The sequence below is a fragment of the Balaenoptera ricei genome, chromosome 3 (assembly GCF_028023285.1).
Source record: "Balaenoptera ricei isolate mBalRic1 chromosome 3, mBalRic1.hap2, whole genome shotgun sequence".
Lineage (NCBI taxonomy): Eukaryota > Metazoa > Chordata > Mammalia > Artiodactyla > Balaenopteridae > Balaenoptera > Balaenoptera ricei.
The window spans coordinates 76,705,127-76,723,423 of record NC_082641.1 but is presented as its reverse complement, the minus strand read 5'-3'; the positions used below and the strand labels follow the sequence as shown (position 1 = coordinate 76,723,423).

The following is an 18,297-nucleotide window of genomic DNA, read 5'->3' as shown; positions in this document are numbered from 1 at the left end:
ACATGCGTGCTGCAACTAAGAGTTCACATGCCACAACTAAGGAGCCCTGGAGCTGCAACTAAAGGAGCCTTGGAGCCGCAACTAAGACTGGGTGCAACCAAATAAATAAACAAGTATTTTCAGAAAAATATCAGAAAGAACCACGTTTATGTTTGATATAATAAACACACTATCTTCCCAGAGATTAAGGTACTTTTTCTTCACCATGAAGATTTTTTTTTTCAAAGGTGAGAGGAAGGTAGTTAACTTACCTGCTGCACAAGCTGCTAAAAACTTCTCACTCTTACACAGGCGTTCAGCTATTAGATGTGTACAATTTTTGTATTTCTGGAAGGAAAAATCCACATGAAAAAATGTTACTATGGAAGACTTCCTTTTTAAGATACTTTTTCTATTCTTAGAATATCAAGGGTGCATTTTATCATTCTTAGGCCAACATTTTAATTGTAGTTATTCTTCAACTATATCTTGAACTTTTTAAGTTACTGTACTCACCTCACTCTTGATAAAAGTGCAATCTAGTTTTAAAAGCAATTTGCCTAGAGCTTCTTTTTCTTCCATCTTAAATCCTGTCATCTGGATAATATGCTTTGGGGCACCATCTTCCATCTAACATATACACATAAAGAAGACAACATATGTTAAAGATAATAATCACAGGGTTGACATTATTTTTTCTTAACTATTAATGGTAAAAATAAAAACTAAAACTACTTAACATATAAGGCTTAATTGTAAATACCAATGTTCAAACTGCCTATGTGCAATAGAAATTAGTTTTAAAAGCGATCTTCTCAAAATGTGGCTGTATATATAGGGAGATTTGGGGGCTTCCCTGGTGGCGCAGTGGTTGAGAGTCTGCCTGCCAATGCAGGGGACACGGGTTCGAGCCCTGGTCTGGGAAGATCCCACATGCCGCGGAGCAACTGGGCCTGTGAGCCACAATTACTGAGCCTGCGCGTCTGGAGCCTGTGCTCCGCAACAAGAGAGGCTGCGATAGTGAGAGGCCCGCGCACTGCGATGAAGAGTGGCCCCTGCTCGCCACAACTAGAGAAAGCCCTCGCACAGAAACGAAGACCCAACACAGCCATAAATAAATAAATAAATAAATAAAATTTTTAAAAAATAAATAAATAAAGGGAGATTTGTTTTCTGGTCTGAACACTGAAAGCCTGCATTACTACATTACTTGCCACTAAAACACAATGATGAATGTAACTCTTCAGAAAAAGACAGATACTTATAAAATTTTAGCATAATATTAGCTTCATTTTAAAAGTACTATTTTTGCTAAGAGCTTTGGAAACAAGGACACTTGTGGACAATGACACCCTCAGATCTCATACTAATTTTTAAAGTGTCTGTGGACAGATATTGAAGAATATTTATAAATCAATGGACAACTTGATAAACTTATGGTACCACAGCACTTACAACAAATAATTTAGTATAGTAGGTATATACTAAATTATTCCCAATCTACATTTCTTAACTATGCTCTATATATGTTAATTTCATCACCTACAAAGTAGACTGAAAAAATCACGTGGGTTTCAAATATATTTTGATAGGGACATTAATCTATATTTCAGTGGAGTTCACAAAGCACTTTGTATTTGAGGTGGTATATTTATTGGCCAAGAAAAGGAAAATTCACAGCATTTCTAATTAGAATACAGCTTTTTTGGTTTTTGTTTACATGAGGTTAGAACTTTAGACTAAACTAAAGACTAGACTAGACTTGGAGAAAATCTAGTTTCTCATTAAAGATGAGGAAAGCAGTGAGGAGAGAAATAGCGTAATTTTTTCATTTCTCTAACAACTGTCACCATTAGCTCTGGATTAGTATTCATTTAATGTCACAGGCTGAGCAACAGCAGTTGGCTTCTTTCAAAACAATTAAAAGTAAACTTCAAATATTATAACAAAAACTATTACCAGGACTTGTAATAGACAACTGGTGAAATTAAAAATGTTCTTTATAGGAACTCTATTTTCAAAGACCACATATATATATGTTATATATATATTTATATTAAATATGTATAAACTATATACATATATGTATTTATTTAAAGGTTGAGATTCATTTTAGAGTAGAAGTTGAAAGAAAGTCTCACTATAAACAATTTAAAGCATTACTCAGGGTTAAGAGTGAAACTTCTGCTAGGGTAATAGCACTCCTGGTTTCTCTCTCTACCCTGCATCACTCCTTGCTTTAGGAGGCGAAGCTACTTGAGAGAACTAACTGAATATGCTTTGCCAGACACATCTGCATATTTGCAAAGATGGTTCATATTAATGCACGTGGACATGGCATAAGGAGCTGCCAGTAATAGTACTGCACTGCCTGGGTGGGTAAATCAATTCAGAAGTTATGTAATAAGAAACACACTGGAGTTGCACATCAAATCCACCTCCTCTAAACCAATTTTTATTCAGTAAAAAGGGTGATTTTTTGACCTCAACCTATCTGACTTTTATATTTCTCTGTTGGCTCCAAAGGAGGAAAAGGGATATTACGTATTAACCCCTGAAAATCCCAAAATTCAAGATACAGAACATAAAGAAAGTATCATTAGGGATAAGGCTCTTTGGTACTTCCCTGGTGGCACAGTGGTTAAGAATCCACCTGCCAACACAGGGAACTCAGGTTCGATCCCTGGTCCGGGAAGATCCCACATGCTGCAGAGCAACTAAGCCCGCGCGCCACAACTACTGATTCTGCACGCTTAGAGCCCGTGCTCCGCAACAAGAGAAGCCACCGCAATGAGAAGCCCGCGCACCGCGATGAAGAGTAGCCCCTGCTCGCCGCAACTAGAGAAAGCCTGCGCGCAGCAACGAAGACCTGACACAGCAAAAATAAAATTAAAAAAAAAAAAAAAAAGATAAGGCTCTTTGATGAAACAATTTCTGTAAGTTTGGCCAGTACAAAATTATAGGGTGTACATAGTAGGGCTTGGTGCCTTATGAAATAATCAAACATGTAATACTATCATCAGTAATTAAAATGTAAGTAGCTTCTTGCATAAGGAACTCTACTGTATTAATCATCCAAATTTTTAAACCACTTACACGGGCTAAATAACATAGCTCTTGAGTGATAATATCCATCAATATAAACTAGTAATATATAAAAAATTTACAAAAATGTCCTCTGTTACTAGAAATAATAATGATTTAGTCTGATGCAGAACACATATTAACAAACATACAATAAAGCCACATGGGAATTATAAGGCATATAACCAAAACTAGGGAGAAACACTGCTATCACTAATTCTAGGGAATGACAAAGACTTTAAGCAAATTTCCTTTAGAAAGTAACAGGTCCTTTCAGAAACACTAGACTAGACACACTAGTGAAATTCAACATATCTGTGAATACCACCTTGATATTCTAATGGAAAAGGCAATCTAATTGTTTTTATAGTTCTTGAAAGCGATTTTTAGCAGAGGAATACAAGTGTTTTAACTGTATATATTTTGCCTACTATTATACTTGTATTTTATTTATGTATTTAGGAGTTTGAAAAACAATTTAGTAGGTATTTCAAGAAATGCTGCCATAGAAGGGAAGTTTGAGTAGCCTTAAAAATCTAAAATCTTGCCCATGTGGCTATTTTAAAATGCCGACATATAGAAACTACTGTTAAGTAATAGGAATATACAGAAAGCAACGAAAAAATCACTGTAATGCTACCACCCAAAAAGTCTTATTTAAAAATTGTCTTCAATTTTATTTTTCTGCTTCCTGAGAACTAAATATGTTATACAGAACTATAAGGAAAAAAAAAATCTATCATACTATGTTCCTCATTTAGATCAAGTTAGTAACAGCTATTTCACAATCTGAATGTTTATTATTAACAAGGTACCATTTTAACATATTTTGGTTTGATGTATAAATTACTAAATGACTTGGACTTATTTGAGTCGTGTATAATGCAAAGTTTTCATCTTAAATATTACTGTCTTTATGATGGAGTAATTACAGCCACTTTTCATATTTAACAGCATTTTTTGTCAAAGCAAGAGTCCTCAGTAAAATGAAAACAGGACCAATGGTGCTTAATGGTAGAAATCACGAAAGCCTTTTTAAAAGCAACTTCTTTCCTTTGGAAAACAATTAAAATGAAACTGATATTAAACAAGCAAAGAGGAAAGGCCAGTAAGAAACACAGGTGTAAAAGCTGGTCTTTCTGATTCAAACAGCATGAAAATATGAGTGTTAAAAAACAAATTAGAATATAGAACATTAACAAGTTTATCAGAAAAACTGGGCTATTAGCTAAACTTCCACAGAATTGTGAATCCCAGTGATGGCACACAATAACTAGCACAGTTTTTTTAAAGAACAAATTCCATTAACCTAATCTAATAGAGTCCTATAATAAAATGATCTACTTGAAGTAACATAATTTACAATACATTTATCAATGCTTTTTAATACCACATCATATGACAAACTAATAACCACAGATCTAATTCATACAGTTACATGGGAAAATAGTTCTATGTCTATATACCAGAATAGACATAGACATATATAGATATAAGGATAGATTTATTTATACTTATAAAATTAGTGGTTTAATGGCTCTTCCTATGACCCTGCAGGAGTAAGAAAACAAGAAACAATAGCCTGATATGCCAGTGAACCCAAAGAAAGTACTATACAAAATTGGTGCAATACCTATCCATGACTCAGACAACTCAAAGTCAAGTTTTGGGCTGGTAATAGGTTCTGGGATACGGAAGATGAAAAGCTAACTGCTAGAAGTCTTGCAGCTCAAGAAATAAAGTAAATAAACTGCAATATAATTGTATGAGTAGTATTTCTAGAAATTAGATATTTTTCTAGAAAATACAGGGGGTGATCCTTGAAGTATTCACACAGAAGATACTATCCTAACACAATTGGAAAAGAAAACAAACAAAAAAAAAGCGTTTATTTTTAACAGATATATTATCTTTACTGTCAAAAAGTTAAAAAATACACAAGATTCTTAGTTACAAGGAAATGCTCTCATAGTAATTTAAAATTTTGTAGTAAATTAAAAAACAATCTACTTACCTTGAATCATAAAATACACACAACTAAGAAGATAATGATTGTGAACAGAGCTGGCATTTATGTAGAACAAGCAACTGTCTCTGTGGTGTGGACTTTCCCAAAATATCTCCCACATGGGCCTATCCCTGATGCCTGAGATTCCTCTGCAGTTGGTGCCAGTTAGAAATGCAAATAAACCTATAGCAGTCATCATCATAATTAAGAACATTTTATTATATACTAGCTTTTAGGTCTATGAATTCTTTACAATATGATACGTAGCTAGAACACCTTTCAGGAATACAACACATAGCTAAAATATGTTAAGAGAACTCAGAGAAATAGAGGCAGTAATAGAGATATGACTAGAAAGGTCTGGTATGGAAAAGAGGATGAAAGAGCAGGGTGTAACAGTTGGCTGAAAGGGAAAAGGTGCTGCAAAAAAGAGGTGCGAGATGCTTATAGAGGTCCGGGACAGAAAAATAAGGATAAACCTTTCCTACTTTGCATTATAATTTCTTTTATGACCAGACACAGGTTATTATAGAACTTTGAGAATATAATGCATCTTATAAATTGTATGCTGCTAAGATAAATAAGGGATTTATTAAAAAAAAGTTTTATTTATATATTTGCATTTAAGAACTAAAAATTTCCCCCAAAATAACTTTTACCAATTTGTGCTTTAATTTTAATTAACACATGATAGAAAATTGGAAAAATACTACAAAGTATATAGAAAGATTAAAATCGCTAATTCCTTTACTCTGTAATACCATTGTCAACATTTGGGAATGGGGGAGGGGTCTGTCTTGAAGGTTTTATGTTTGTGTGTGAAAAAATATTAAAAAACAAAATTTAGATTATATAGTTCTGTATCTTAATTTTTATGTAAAATCACATCATGGTCTTTTTCCACACTACCGAGTATCTCATGGTTTTAAGGCAACAGGTTGAAAACTAGTGGTTTCTTAATGTTTGTTATTCTAGTGAACTATTCTGATTTTAAACCTACTTCTACTTTGATTTTAAACCTACTAAGGAAAATCATTAAAACTTCCCGCTTCTGGAAAGGACATACCAATCCTTAAATTCAATCAATATTGCTGCTTTGAATTTAAGAGTTTAAAAGATTTTCATGATTTCTCTTATCTAAAGCATTTAACTGGGAAGTAAATAATGCTAAAACTGATAAAAGTCAGTTAAAGTGTTGGCTCTCTGTTTAACCAATACTACAAAAGAACACACAAATCACCCTACTCATACCCCGTGAGTAAAATCCTGTTTGGCTCTGAATGCTATAACATCAAGTGGAGTTTAGGAATTCTGCACCCTCTTGGCCTAGGAGCCAAATTAGGCCTTTGGCTTAATATAATTCAGCTGGGCTTTGGAAATTTTTTTTTTTTTAAAAGACATAGTATCTGTTTCCTGTCCCATCCTTCAAAGATCAGACATGTGTATGCATGTGTTTTTGTGCATATATATATATAAATTATTTGACTAAGGTCACCAATGGTGAGACTTCAGGGATTTCTTACTTCGATGGCATTATTTGGGAAAGCAGCAGTCATAATTAGTCTCTTTGATGACTGACTTAGCAGTAGAGGGAGGAAGTGGAGAAGTAGCACCAACATGAGTGTGGTGGGCAAGAAATGAAAGGCTAAGAGGACTTAGGGAGAGGTCCAATCTATCTGGTACTGTACAAGGCACAGGCTGCACTGGAGATGCTAGTTTTAGGGATAAAGGGGCCTTAAGAGAAGCAAGATGAATGAGAGAGATGTTCAGGGATAAAAAAAAGGAAGGACAGAACATGTTGGTTAGCCATGGGGGATGAAAGTCTAACCTGCTTTAGTATCCTAGGAACTTTGTACTACTTAGTAGCAGCATAAGGTCTAAGATTGACCAAGCAGGATTTTGTGGCCTATATACTTCGTATATGCTCATTTCCTTCTTGAAAATGTAAGTGCTATTTGCCGTTCTTATACAGATGAGAACAATGGGGAATCTGAGAGATTAAGAAACTAGCTCAAGGGTACAAAGTTAGTAAATGGTGAAACCAAGATTCAAAATCTAAGTCTGTTTCTGCAAAAACTGTATGTCCTTTCTACAATACACTTTGACTTTAATTTCAGAATTTAGTTGAATATTTTTAACCAAATTTTAATTTTACAAAGCAATCTACTTTCAAATAATGAAAGAGAAACATACATCACATGAAAAGGAATCTACTGTGAGGGTGGAGTGACATTTAGATAGCAATATCACTGAAAATATTTAAGCATAATTACAAATTAATTTCAGAAAAATATCAATGTCTAAAATTTCAAAGCATTTCTAGGAACAATCTAAAGAGGGCCGTTTTTTCTTATGAAAAAGTTTATTATTTTCCTCTCAAAGTGGATTTGGTATTAATGACTCAGACTAATTCATATGGGCTTTTCCTCTTCTCCATCAATAATAACAAAACGGTTTTTTATTTCAAAGTAATTCTGATATCAAGAAAGTAAGAACTATGTGAATTTAAATGTTTCAGGGATATTTTACTTTTAAGCAGTAAGATGTCTTTAGAAAGCAAGAAATAGAATATTACTTTTAATTGACTCTCCTTAAATATGCTAATAGGAAATAGGTGAAATAAAATGTACTATGTACTATTTTAGTTATTATTTTTGAGAAAGAGGGTGCTTCACTTTGTTTTTTCAGAGCCTATATGGAACTATTGATTTTATTTTTTAAATGTTTTGCTTAAGCAGTGAAAAGATTATCTTAGAGGGAAATACTGTCTAGATAATAAAGTTATACTATTGGTTTTCTTAAAAACAATGTTTTTGGACATTAGTGTAAATTGTGGATTCCTATTATGAAATCTTAAGCGTTTTAAATTTTATGAAAAAACCCACCTTTGACCACTTTTTCAAAGACTGTTTAACATGATTTATGCTTTCTGCTTTAGGGAAGCAAGAAAATATTAAATCATATAATCGAACATAAGTCAATAAGGCAAAAGAACATCTGTATTTAGAAAACAGATCTAATAGGAGCACATTTGCATTACTGAAGCCCAATTGTCTTCACAATAAAAATTTATACATTCAAGTATTTAAACATCCTAGTCCATTTAACTTAACACTCTGAGTTAACTTAGACATAATCAAATTAACTCCCTTATAAAAATCCACCTGAACACCAATACTGGTTAGTCAAACTTGCCTAAAATGGGAACATCTTGCACATCAATAGGTACTTCTAGGAAATGAGGCATAAGGTAATAACACAAATTCAAAAGTTTACAAGGCGCAGAGTCTGTCACACGTACACTGGAAATTCGGTTTAAATGTTCATTCCTAATGCCTCAACGGAAATTTTTTTTTTGGTACAGGATATTCATCAGTCAAAAATAGCTTGACGCTTCCAAAAATCAAGCTCCGTCCAAGTTCTGGGTCAAATCCTGATATGGAGTACTCAAAGAAGATCACGTTTTTGTCAATATTTAATCAGAGGCTTTAGGAGTGGAAGAAATCTCAGGATAACCACTTTGCCTTGTTCCCTGCCTCCCAACAGCTGATATCATAATCCCCAGGAACAGAGCACCCCTCCCCACTCCCGCTCCCTTTAGGGAAACGTGTGTGTGTGTGTGTGCGTGTTTCAAGGCCTACAGTAGCTGCAGAGATGTTCATTACCATTCGGATATGTTTAAAATTCTACTAGGGAGAAAAGAATGATAGCATTTTCCTCTTCACAGGAAGGTGGGCCTGGGGGATCCCCACCACCTGCACTGACGCTAAGTTATGGAAAGCAGCCAAGAATCTGGGACTCAGGGAGAGGCGTCCCAGTCGGTTCTATGGAAACGAGAGACGCGAGTGGCCTAGAGCCTTCCTGGCAGGAGACCGAGCTGCGGAGCTGCGCAAACAGGAGGCGAGGGAAGCGGCTCAGCCCTGCACTGCAGAGGCGCTCGGGGCCGTCCCCGCCGCGGCGCGGGCGGAGCGCGGCGTGGTCTGCGGCTGCAGCCCATCGACGCGGGCGCCGAGCACGGCGAGTCGGGCGAGCGCGAACCAACGGCGGCTGCGGAAAGCGTCAGAGGCAAGCACCGCCACCGCTCAACCCGGCCCCTTCCCAGCCTCATAGCCGGTAGCTGCAGAAATTTCGGGGGCACGGAGGACACAGTCAGGGTACACTGTCTCTTCCGAGCTGAGGCCCTTTACCTTCCCGGTCGGAGTTTCTGGGCTGCTTCCTTCGTGCGGCGGCGTTGACAGGCAGGAAGACTGCCGCAGCACTTGCTGCTTCACTAATCCGGGCTCTGGGAAATAATTTCCCGCCGCGCGCTCCGCGGCCCCGGAAGTTATTGTGCCATTTCCGGGTGGTTGTCAGTGACGCTTTCCAGCCGTCGTCAGGGTCGTCTGAGCGGGTTCAGGGCTTCCTTCTGGCTGGCGGGCTAGGCTCCTGCTACTTCTGCGCCGAAGGTGGGAGACTGGTGAGTGATTTTTCTGGGTTGCCTCCTGGGCCTGGTATTTCCGTCCGCCCGAGGCTCGGTGCAGTATCTTATCCGGACCGAGAAATTAGCGGGAAAGGGTTGAACCAGGAGTCCCCATCCAGCCCCGTGGCGCTTGACCCTGTGTGCTGCTGGACAAGGCCTTGAGATTCCGACTTACGGTCTTCTCCACTCGCAGTATCTATCTCCAACTTGGAACTCTACCCCGGGTCCCCAAGTGCCCCTGAGCAAGGCCGAAGACACCTCTACCGCGACTCGGTTTAGTACAGTCTCTCTACCAATGATCAAGGAGTGTCCACACTCTCCCTTTGGCAGGGTTTGGTCACCCTCGATTTTCGAGAGCTGCTTTACCATCCTTTTCCTGAGCACTGTTTCCATTATCCTGGGGTGCAATGCCTGGGAGACAGGCAGTCGGCTGGAGTGCACACCTTTTATATTTTGGAAGTGGGATGAGGGGGTCGATCCTGATTTAGAACTCAATGATACCGCCGCCGTTTGAATTGGGTGAGAATGGTCTTTGTTTTCCTGGCTGCTATGAGCTAATGAGATAGGAGAGCAAGCTTAAAATTTCACGCATGGGTTTTAGATACACATTTTACCTTTTGGAAAGGAGTGGTCAGGAACAGATGTGCTTTCAGAAAGGAGTGCCTCTGCACTGTTCCAGGCTTCCTCGATAATGAAAGATTCAGGTGAATTTTAGATGGAGGTCTGAGTTAGAATATCTTTAAAGAGAAATTGCTTACGATGAAGAGGTAATGTGAGGGAAGGTGCTCATTCCGTTGAAGATTTTAAAAATGTGATGTAGAGAACCTCTTTTTGGTGAATTCTCTTTCTTGAGTAATGCAGTTTTTCAGGTAAGTTGTCACCCACCACCTTATATTTAAATAATCACCTGTTCCATAAGAGGCAGCTGCTTGATTTTTTTTTCCTTGAAAACAGCCAGTTCCACAAAGAGTTCTAGGGATAACTCTACCATAAAGAAAAATGCAGTATTCAATTCAAGGACCTTAATGCATCAAGCAAATGCCTTGTTACCTTTTGAGAGTAACAAACACACTAATCTCCTTGTTGATTAACAATTCAAACTTTTATAATCTCATTTGGTCCCAATTTTGCCATTCTTATTAAATCTTGTAGTTTTTCCTTATTTCCCCAGTTGCAAGGATTATAAATATTGATAATTTAAGGGAGGTTGTTTCTATACAGCAACTAGTTTTTAGATAAGCAGTGTTTTGTTTTGTTTTTAAATCAATGCTCTTGACTTGTGATCTCTTTTTAAATTAATATAGCCAACCCACTAATACTAACCACAAATAGCTACTGTCTAACAGCTATTTATTATCTTATTTAAACTTACTATAGTTCTACAAGAAAAATCGTATTATCCCTATTCTGCAAACATTTTATACCGAGACTCAGAGATGTTCTTACACATTACACAATTAAATGGTAATTGAGATTTGAACCCAGTCTACCTGACTCCAAACTTGGGCTCTTTTTACTGTGCTCTGTACTTCCTTTCATAAATAACAAAACCATTCTTTTCACTCTCAGGTAAAATTGGATAGTATATCACATTCCAAAGTCAAATGGATAGCAAAACTTGAGTATAAAGAGATTTAAGGAATTTGTTAAGGAATTAATTCCTTAATGTGTTAAGGATTAAGGAATGTGTTAGGGATTTAAGGAATCACCATAAGGTAATTTTGACGTATGAATAATCCAAATTCTTTTCTGTATTGATCCTTAGCCAGTTTTATCATCCTAACTCAAACAAATACAAGCAATCTAGAGACCATCAGTATATTAGTGACTCCAAAACCAGAGTATCAGCTATCTCTTTAGGCAGCTTCTATTTGTGTGTATGTAGAAAGAGAGAAAATGAGTGAATGAGCACAGATTCATAAAATTGAACTTTGTGTTGCCCTGTAAGGAATTACTATGTACTGGCTGTTAGCAAAACTGTTCTATTCCACTCTTGTAACCCTCAGACAGATGGTGATTAACATATTTCAGGAGAGTATGCTTAACTAAACCTACCCCTTGCAATATTCTATTTTATGTAAAGAAATAGAAATAGCTTAATTATCAAGGAATTTACTAAAATCTAGTTGAAATGATACTAGAAATGGCATAGAACTTAATTCTAAAGAATATCTTGTTTTACAAAAAGGCACAAGTATATATGTACAGCTCATTTCAAATACTAATATCCATTACATTGTATTGACTTCTGTGAAAGATATTTGGTTTGCATGTCCCACAGGTAGATCTCAGTGATATTTTTGTTTTCAATCAAACTTCAGTGCTTATGAAGGTTGAGATTATATCTGTTTTGTTGATCTCATACTCAGCATCTAGCACTGTGCCTGGCATGTGGTAGGGGCTCAATAGATATTTATTGAATGAACAATTCCTTTTAAAAGTGTTATTTATCCACAGAGAAGTATTTGTACATGTGTTTTTTTTTTTTTAAAGGGACTTACCACATAAATTGCACACTTCTTTATCTTTACTCACCTTGACCCTGAAATGTATTGTCCACTCCACAACTCATCCATAAAAGGCAATGTGGTATCCTGCAAAGAAGAGCAGGCAGTGAGACAGGAGATAAGAGAATACCTAATATTTGTTATTGCTTACTCTCTGCTGTGCAGTGTTACGTTTAATCCTCACAGCACTATGGGGTAAGTATTATCATCCTTCTTTTAGGGATGAGAAGACAAAAGATAAGCTTTGTAAAGTTTCCGAGGCTACACGCAGTCACTAAGTACCAGAGCTGTGATTTGAACCAATGCTGACTCCAAAGGCCATAGTGTTAACCACTTTGCTATACTGCCTCCAACTGGATTTTAATCCTCGCTCCTCTAATGACTGGGTATATACACAGGGAAATTTATTTCTCTGAGGATCATATTTCTTATCTGTAACATAAGGGTTGTATTAAATGATCTATAAAGTCCCTTCTGGCTCAAAAATCCTGACTTTAGTTGGGTCCCAAGTATTATCTGAATGAAGCAGTTCTAATGTGCTAGAAAATCTTTATGAGTGGAGCTTTGCATGTATTTATTGGTGTCTTCCACATTGGTAGATGTACAATTATGTTTTTGTAATACAAAGAATAAGACCAGAGTTAAAAAATCTTAGCCATGTTTTTGCCAGTTTTTGACCCTGGTAAATCTCTGATTCTTTGTGAGCTTATGTTTTCATATGTAAAATGGATACAGAAGAGTGCTGTGAGGGTTAAGTGAGATAGCTTCAAACATCCTGACTGACACATAGTTGGCATTAAATAAATATTGACTCTTCCCCCCCCCCCCGCCACCGCCCATCTTTTGAGGATAAAAGAAGATTGGTGAATGTAAAAATATTTTATAGGTTAGCCAAAGATAAAGAATCATCACTTATAATCTACTAAGAAAGATCAAGTTATATACACAAATAGTTATTGTATGACCGACAATTGACGTAGAATCATTGAACAACAAAACGATGGGAATACAGAGAAAAGAAATTTTGCTTCCAGTAGGACAGATGAGGCAAGATTTTATAAAGAAGGTAATGCTAAGTTTGGGCCTTAAAGGATGGTGAGGATTTTGGTAGGGGGGGAAGAGGGAAGAATGTTCCATTGGAGGATGCAAAGGTATCGGAAAAGATTAGTGAATACATATTAGGTATGTGGGATGGGTGAAGGCTAATGATAAAAGGTAAAAACACTGAGTTCAGGGCAAGCTATGGGTAACTGGTCATCTTAAAGATGTTAGGCCTTCCACAACGAGCCATGATTTTTCTGTATAACCAGGATCGGGTGGAGGATGGGGTAGGCATTTGATTACTTTGTTATGGAAATAATACCCATTTATTACAGAAATAATACCCATTTATTACAAAAAGAAGAAAAATGAAAAATTGCACCTAATCCCACTCCAGACCCAGCCAAGCACCTACTCACTGAACCCCAACCCCAGGGCAGTCCCCTCCTGGCTTGGGAGTACCCCTCTCCATCCTAGTGAACAGTGAGCTGCGACTCGCCCCTCAGGCTGGCCCAGAGGTAGGAGGGGGCTCTGAGGGGTCACGTGGCCCAGTTTCTGGGCCTCCACCTTAAGAGGACTCACATGGGGACGGGTCCACAGGCACACGGTCCTGTCTACAAGCGCACTGCTCCAACGGGGTGGCTACTGGGCACTGGCGCCCAGCTGTGATGGCAGTGGGCTTCTGGGAGTAGGGTGCGGGTGCTGTCTAGGGCTATGAGGTCTTCCCACCCCTCCTTCCTGTATCTTCCCTGGCCCCTGCCCCTTCCTGATGTCTGTGACGCTGGGCAACCACCTACCCATCTTTGAGCCTCAGTTTCCCCATCTGAAGTCACAGGGTAGACTGGGGCTAGGGGACCCGTGGCTTTCCTCTCCCAGGAGTGGTGCCAGGACCACCCCTTTACCCCAGTCCCACCCAGGGTGTGGTCATATCTGGATCTGCCTAGATTTCCTGACCTGCCTGTGCCTGGGTCCCCTGAGATCACTCCCTTCTGCTCCATGTCCTCCCACAATGCCTTCTCTGCAGAAAAACAAAGCAAACAAGCAAACCAACCATCTCCCTGCCAGGGCTTGAATGCTGCTGAGTTGCTGCCCGGCTGCTCAACATCCGGCTCTGCCCACTACTGCTAGGCTGCGTCATTTTAAAGGCTGGTAGAACACCAGGGTTTGGTCATTAGAAGTGATGAGTCTGCAGACTGCTGACTCACCTCATCAGGTGACTCTGGTGAAGGGAAGTTTTTGAAATGTGAACTCAAAGGCTGCAGTTGAGTCAGGAAGCAAAAGCAAAAATCAGCATAATTACCTTAAATTATATTGAAAAGTCTCAGAAAGTGGGCAGAGAATACTGCCTTCCAGCCTCAACTGCTGATTTGTTATTGGAGGCAGGTTTTTGAAACAGTGCTCCAGCTATTACCCTGTAAATTTTGGTTAAAATACAAATAGGCGGCAGCTCAAGAAATACCCTAAATTGCTAGTATTTTATCTATAACGTATCATACACACACACACACACACACACACACACACACACACACACCCATAAAGAGAGAGAGAATGAACATATTATTTAAACATAATGTTTAAATCACTTGGGGGATTCTTTGCTGAATAAAGTTCTTAGGACAAATTATCTAAAAGTAAAAAGGGACACAATTGTCATTTGATTAATTAGGCAAATCAATATAATGTTAAACAGCTGAATTCAGAGACGACCTGAGTGAGCTCAAACTCATGAACTTATATAATATGATCTTGAGGAAGTTACTTAAATTCTTTGAGCCCCAATTTCATCTGTAAAATGATAATATTAACTTCATGGATTTATTAGGATTAAATGTTATAATGTCTGAAAGCACACAGAGGCATCAGAAAAATTTTATTAGGGATCTCTCTAGTTTTTGTTGTTATTTAATAAAATTTAATTGTTTAAAAATAAGGTCTGCAGCTCCAACCATGAAATTAAACAGACTTGAGTTCAAATCCCAGCTCTGTCAGTAGTTGCGTCATGCTGAGAAAATTACTTTTCTACTCGTTTCCTTATTTATAAAATGGGAACAGTAATCATGTCTTCACAGGGCTTTTGTGAAGACTAAATGAAATAATGATGCCTAGAGTCTAATATGGTGACTAGACATGTACTTTGTTTGCTCAAATTCCCAGAGAAGCACATGCAAAGAAGGGAATAGATGTGCAAGAGATTTATTGGTGATACTCCCTGTGAAGGATAAAGGAGAGGGAGCTAGAGTAGGAGGGAAGTACCTTCAGGCCTCGGTGGAGGTCTGACAACCTGTGCAGGAGAGTGGGAGGGAAGGAAGAAGAGGAGGGTGAGAAGAATCTCAAACCTCTGGAAGAAAGCTTCAACTGGGTCATGGGGAATCCGAGAGCCAAAGTCAGCTGTTAGAGGAATCCCGTATCACCACAGTACCCAGTATATGTTGGTTATTTGCAAAAATAATTAACAGTTGTCACATGCTGTAATTTACAAGTGTGTTTAAATTTCAACTCTTGAATTTTACTGCCTATCCCCACCTCCCCTAAGAAAAGTACAGTCCCTGCTGCCAAACACTGACATTAACATTTGAGGCACATGTTCTTAGACTAACAACTTCTTATATTTTACAATACAGCTTTGTTAGCCAGAGAACAGTTGAGGAATCAAAAGATCTGTTCCAAATTACAGTTGAAAAATGTAAACATCACCTAAGCAACTGATTTTTTGACATTAGGTGATTAAACACAAACTGTCTAAATTTCTAATTTCAGATAGCCAATAAATGTAACAATCTTAAACAGTGAGTAATGTTAATATCCATAGTGTGAATATTAACCTAAACTTGAATGTTCATTTCCTTTCTTACTAAAGGGAAGCAAAATATATGACCCCAAAATATGCCACTTTGGCATGTGGAGTGTTTTGAGCCAAAGGCAATCAAGATCCAGCAGACTCAAGAGAAACTTTTACCTCTCCCTTAACTACCTAAAAATTTAAATACTGGGTCTGTACCAGGAAGGGAGCTATTACCAGAGAGAACTTTTACCTGAATGACTTATATGTATGGCAGGGCAAATGACTAAGTACCAAACTTCTGCTCTTCTTAGTGTCCTATGAATTACCCTCCTCTCCTTTGAAGTTCCAGGCCCTTATCCCATTCCTTGGCTCAGGATGGCATATAAACCTCAACTGCCCACCTCGCCCTTGGGTCTCAGTCTTATGGAGCTCCCATATGTATGTAGTTAAATTTGTTCCTTCTGCTAATCTGCTTTATGTTAATTTAATTAATAGATCTGCCAAAAGAACCCAGAAAGGTAAAGGAAAATTTTTACTCCCCTATATTACCAAAGATATCTCTATGGTCAAACAGATCAAGGTATTATATTTTTGTCTGTCTCTACCCATCTACCCCCTCCCTCTTTTGTTGTTTTTAATGAGGAATTGTAGCCATCAATCAGTTCAATACTCTGCAAATGGCAGGTCATGACCCATCAATTGGTGAGTACTAGTCCGCACTTTTGTTTCAGTTATGTTTGGCTTTAGGATTTGGGTATTAAATGTGTTTGTTACTGTGAATCAAAGGATTTAAATTTTAAAGCAAGGGATTTAGACTAACTTCCTTATCTTACTGGAGGAAATGAGGACCAAAGAGGTGATTCAATTTGCCCAGATAACTCAGGAAACATGTGACTTGAACCAGAAGCTAGGTCTTAAGAATCGAAATTTAGGGTTCTTTGTATCATGCTTCCAGGAAAAGGCTTCTTGTTTACAGTACTTAGGGCACATAATTACTCTGTTTTCCAGTGGGTTAATAGGATAGTCCTTTTCTGTCACTTTCATTATTTCTTTGCTAAGATTTATTGAGAAGAGCTTTTCCCTGACTGTGGCCATTGAGTGTCAGGAAGGGTGTATAGCTGCAGTTATTTTTTAGCCATCAGCAGCCGTACCACATCACCGGAATTTACTGTTTATTTTCCCTATGAGAAACAGCTAATTTAACAGTTTAAATCTGGAGTTTACCTAATTTAAACTGAGGAGTGATGGGAGTTCTTTCTGAGGGGCATTATACTGGTAAAATCTTAATTTTTACTAATACCAGTGAATATTTTTCTGTACTTCATTGTCATGACATTGTTTATCCATTTTCCTTGCTTTTTAGAGTTTAGCTCACCAAATATTTTCATTTTCAAAATGTAAGTTTTGTGTATAATCATGTGATAATTTATTTCTTTATGATTTAAAAAAAAATATATCATTCTTTACTTTTCTAGCAAATATTCATACTGAAGGGGAGCAGAATAGGCTGACCCAAAATCTGCCATTGTGGCATGTGGATTGTTTTGAGCTGAAGGTAATCAAGACTGAACAAACTCAAGAAAAACTTTTACCTCTCCCTTAACTACCTAAAAGTATTTACATAAGGGGCCTATTCCAGGAAGGGAGCTACTACTAGAGATCACTTTTATCTAAATGACTTACCTGTATGGCAAGGCAAATGCTCTCCTTATCATCCTATGAATTACCCTCCTCCCCTTTGAAGCTCCAGGCCCCTATCCCATTCCTTAGCTCAGGATGGCATATAAACTTCAACTGCCCGACTTGCCCTTGGGTCTCATTTGTATAGAGTTCCTGTACAACGTACAAAATTAAATTTGTTTTTCTGTTGTTACTCTGTCTTCAATTTAATTATTAGACCAGCCAAAGAATCTAAAGGGAAGAAGGGAAAATTTTTCCACCTCTATAATATCTGCCCTCAAAAGTGCCCTATGGGCAATTTAGCTTCTCTGTGGTGAGTTCAGTCCTCTGCTATTTAGAGATTTGACTGGGAAAGGGTTCGGGAGTGGGGCTGTTCGTAAATAGAGTACTCCTTCTAGGCTCTGTTTCTTTGTTGCCTTATGTACCCTTTTATCATTGAGGCTCTCTGTGTTCATTCTTTTGATTAACTTTACCTGGTCATGATCCTTCTGTGGCTTTCTCATTTATCTGACTCAGCAGTTCAGAAACTTTTAGTTTCAGTAGTCATTTACACTCTTAAAAATTACTGATGACCTGGGTGGGACTTCCCTGGTAGTACAGTGGTTAGGACTCTGCACTCCCAATGCAGGGGGACCAGGTTCGATCCCTGGTCAGGGAACTACACCCCGCACGCCGCGACTAAAGAGCCCACATGCCGCAACAAAGATCCCGAGTGCCACAACTAAGACCCGGTGCCTCCAAATAAATAAATAAA

The 18,297-nt window shown here is 38.0% G+C and overlaps 2 protein-coding genes across 5 annotated transcripts in view; one reads left to right on the top strand and one right to left on the bottom strand.

Moving 5' to 3' along the window:
• The window catches only part of SLF1 (SMC5-SMC6 complex localization factor 1), a 59,604-nt gene extending 50,237 nt beyond the window's left edge, over nt 1–9,367 (bottom strand). The window contains exons 1-3 of one of the 2 annotated variants that reach the window (XM_059919390.1): nt 9,259–9,367; nt 496–609; nt 252–327 (exon numbers count right to left, since the gene is read on the bottom strand). In XM_059919390.1, coding sequence (XP_059775373.1) covers nt 252–327; nt 496–609 — 190 coding nt within the window. In that variant the 5' untranslated portion in view covers nt 9,259–9,367. The remainder of the gene's footprint in view (nt 1–251; nt 328–495; nt 610–9,258) is intronic. The other variant, XM_059919389.1, reaches the window with a different exon arrangement.
• Nucleotides 9,368–9,440: 73 nt separating this feature from the next.
• Nucleotides 9,441–18,297, top strand: part of KIAA0825 (KIAA0825 ortholog) — a 404,031-nt gene continuing 395,174 nt past the window's right edge. The window contains exon 1 of one of the 3 annotated variants that reach the window (XM_059916768.1): nt 9,441–9,527. The gene's annotated coding sequence lies outside the window, so the exon portion shown is untranslated. The remainder of the gene's footprint in view (nt 9,528–18,297) is intronic. The other 2 variants (XM_059916769.1, XM_059916770.1) reach the window with 2 other exon arrangements.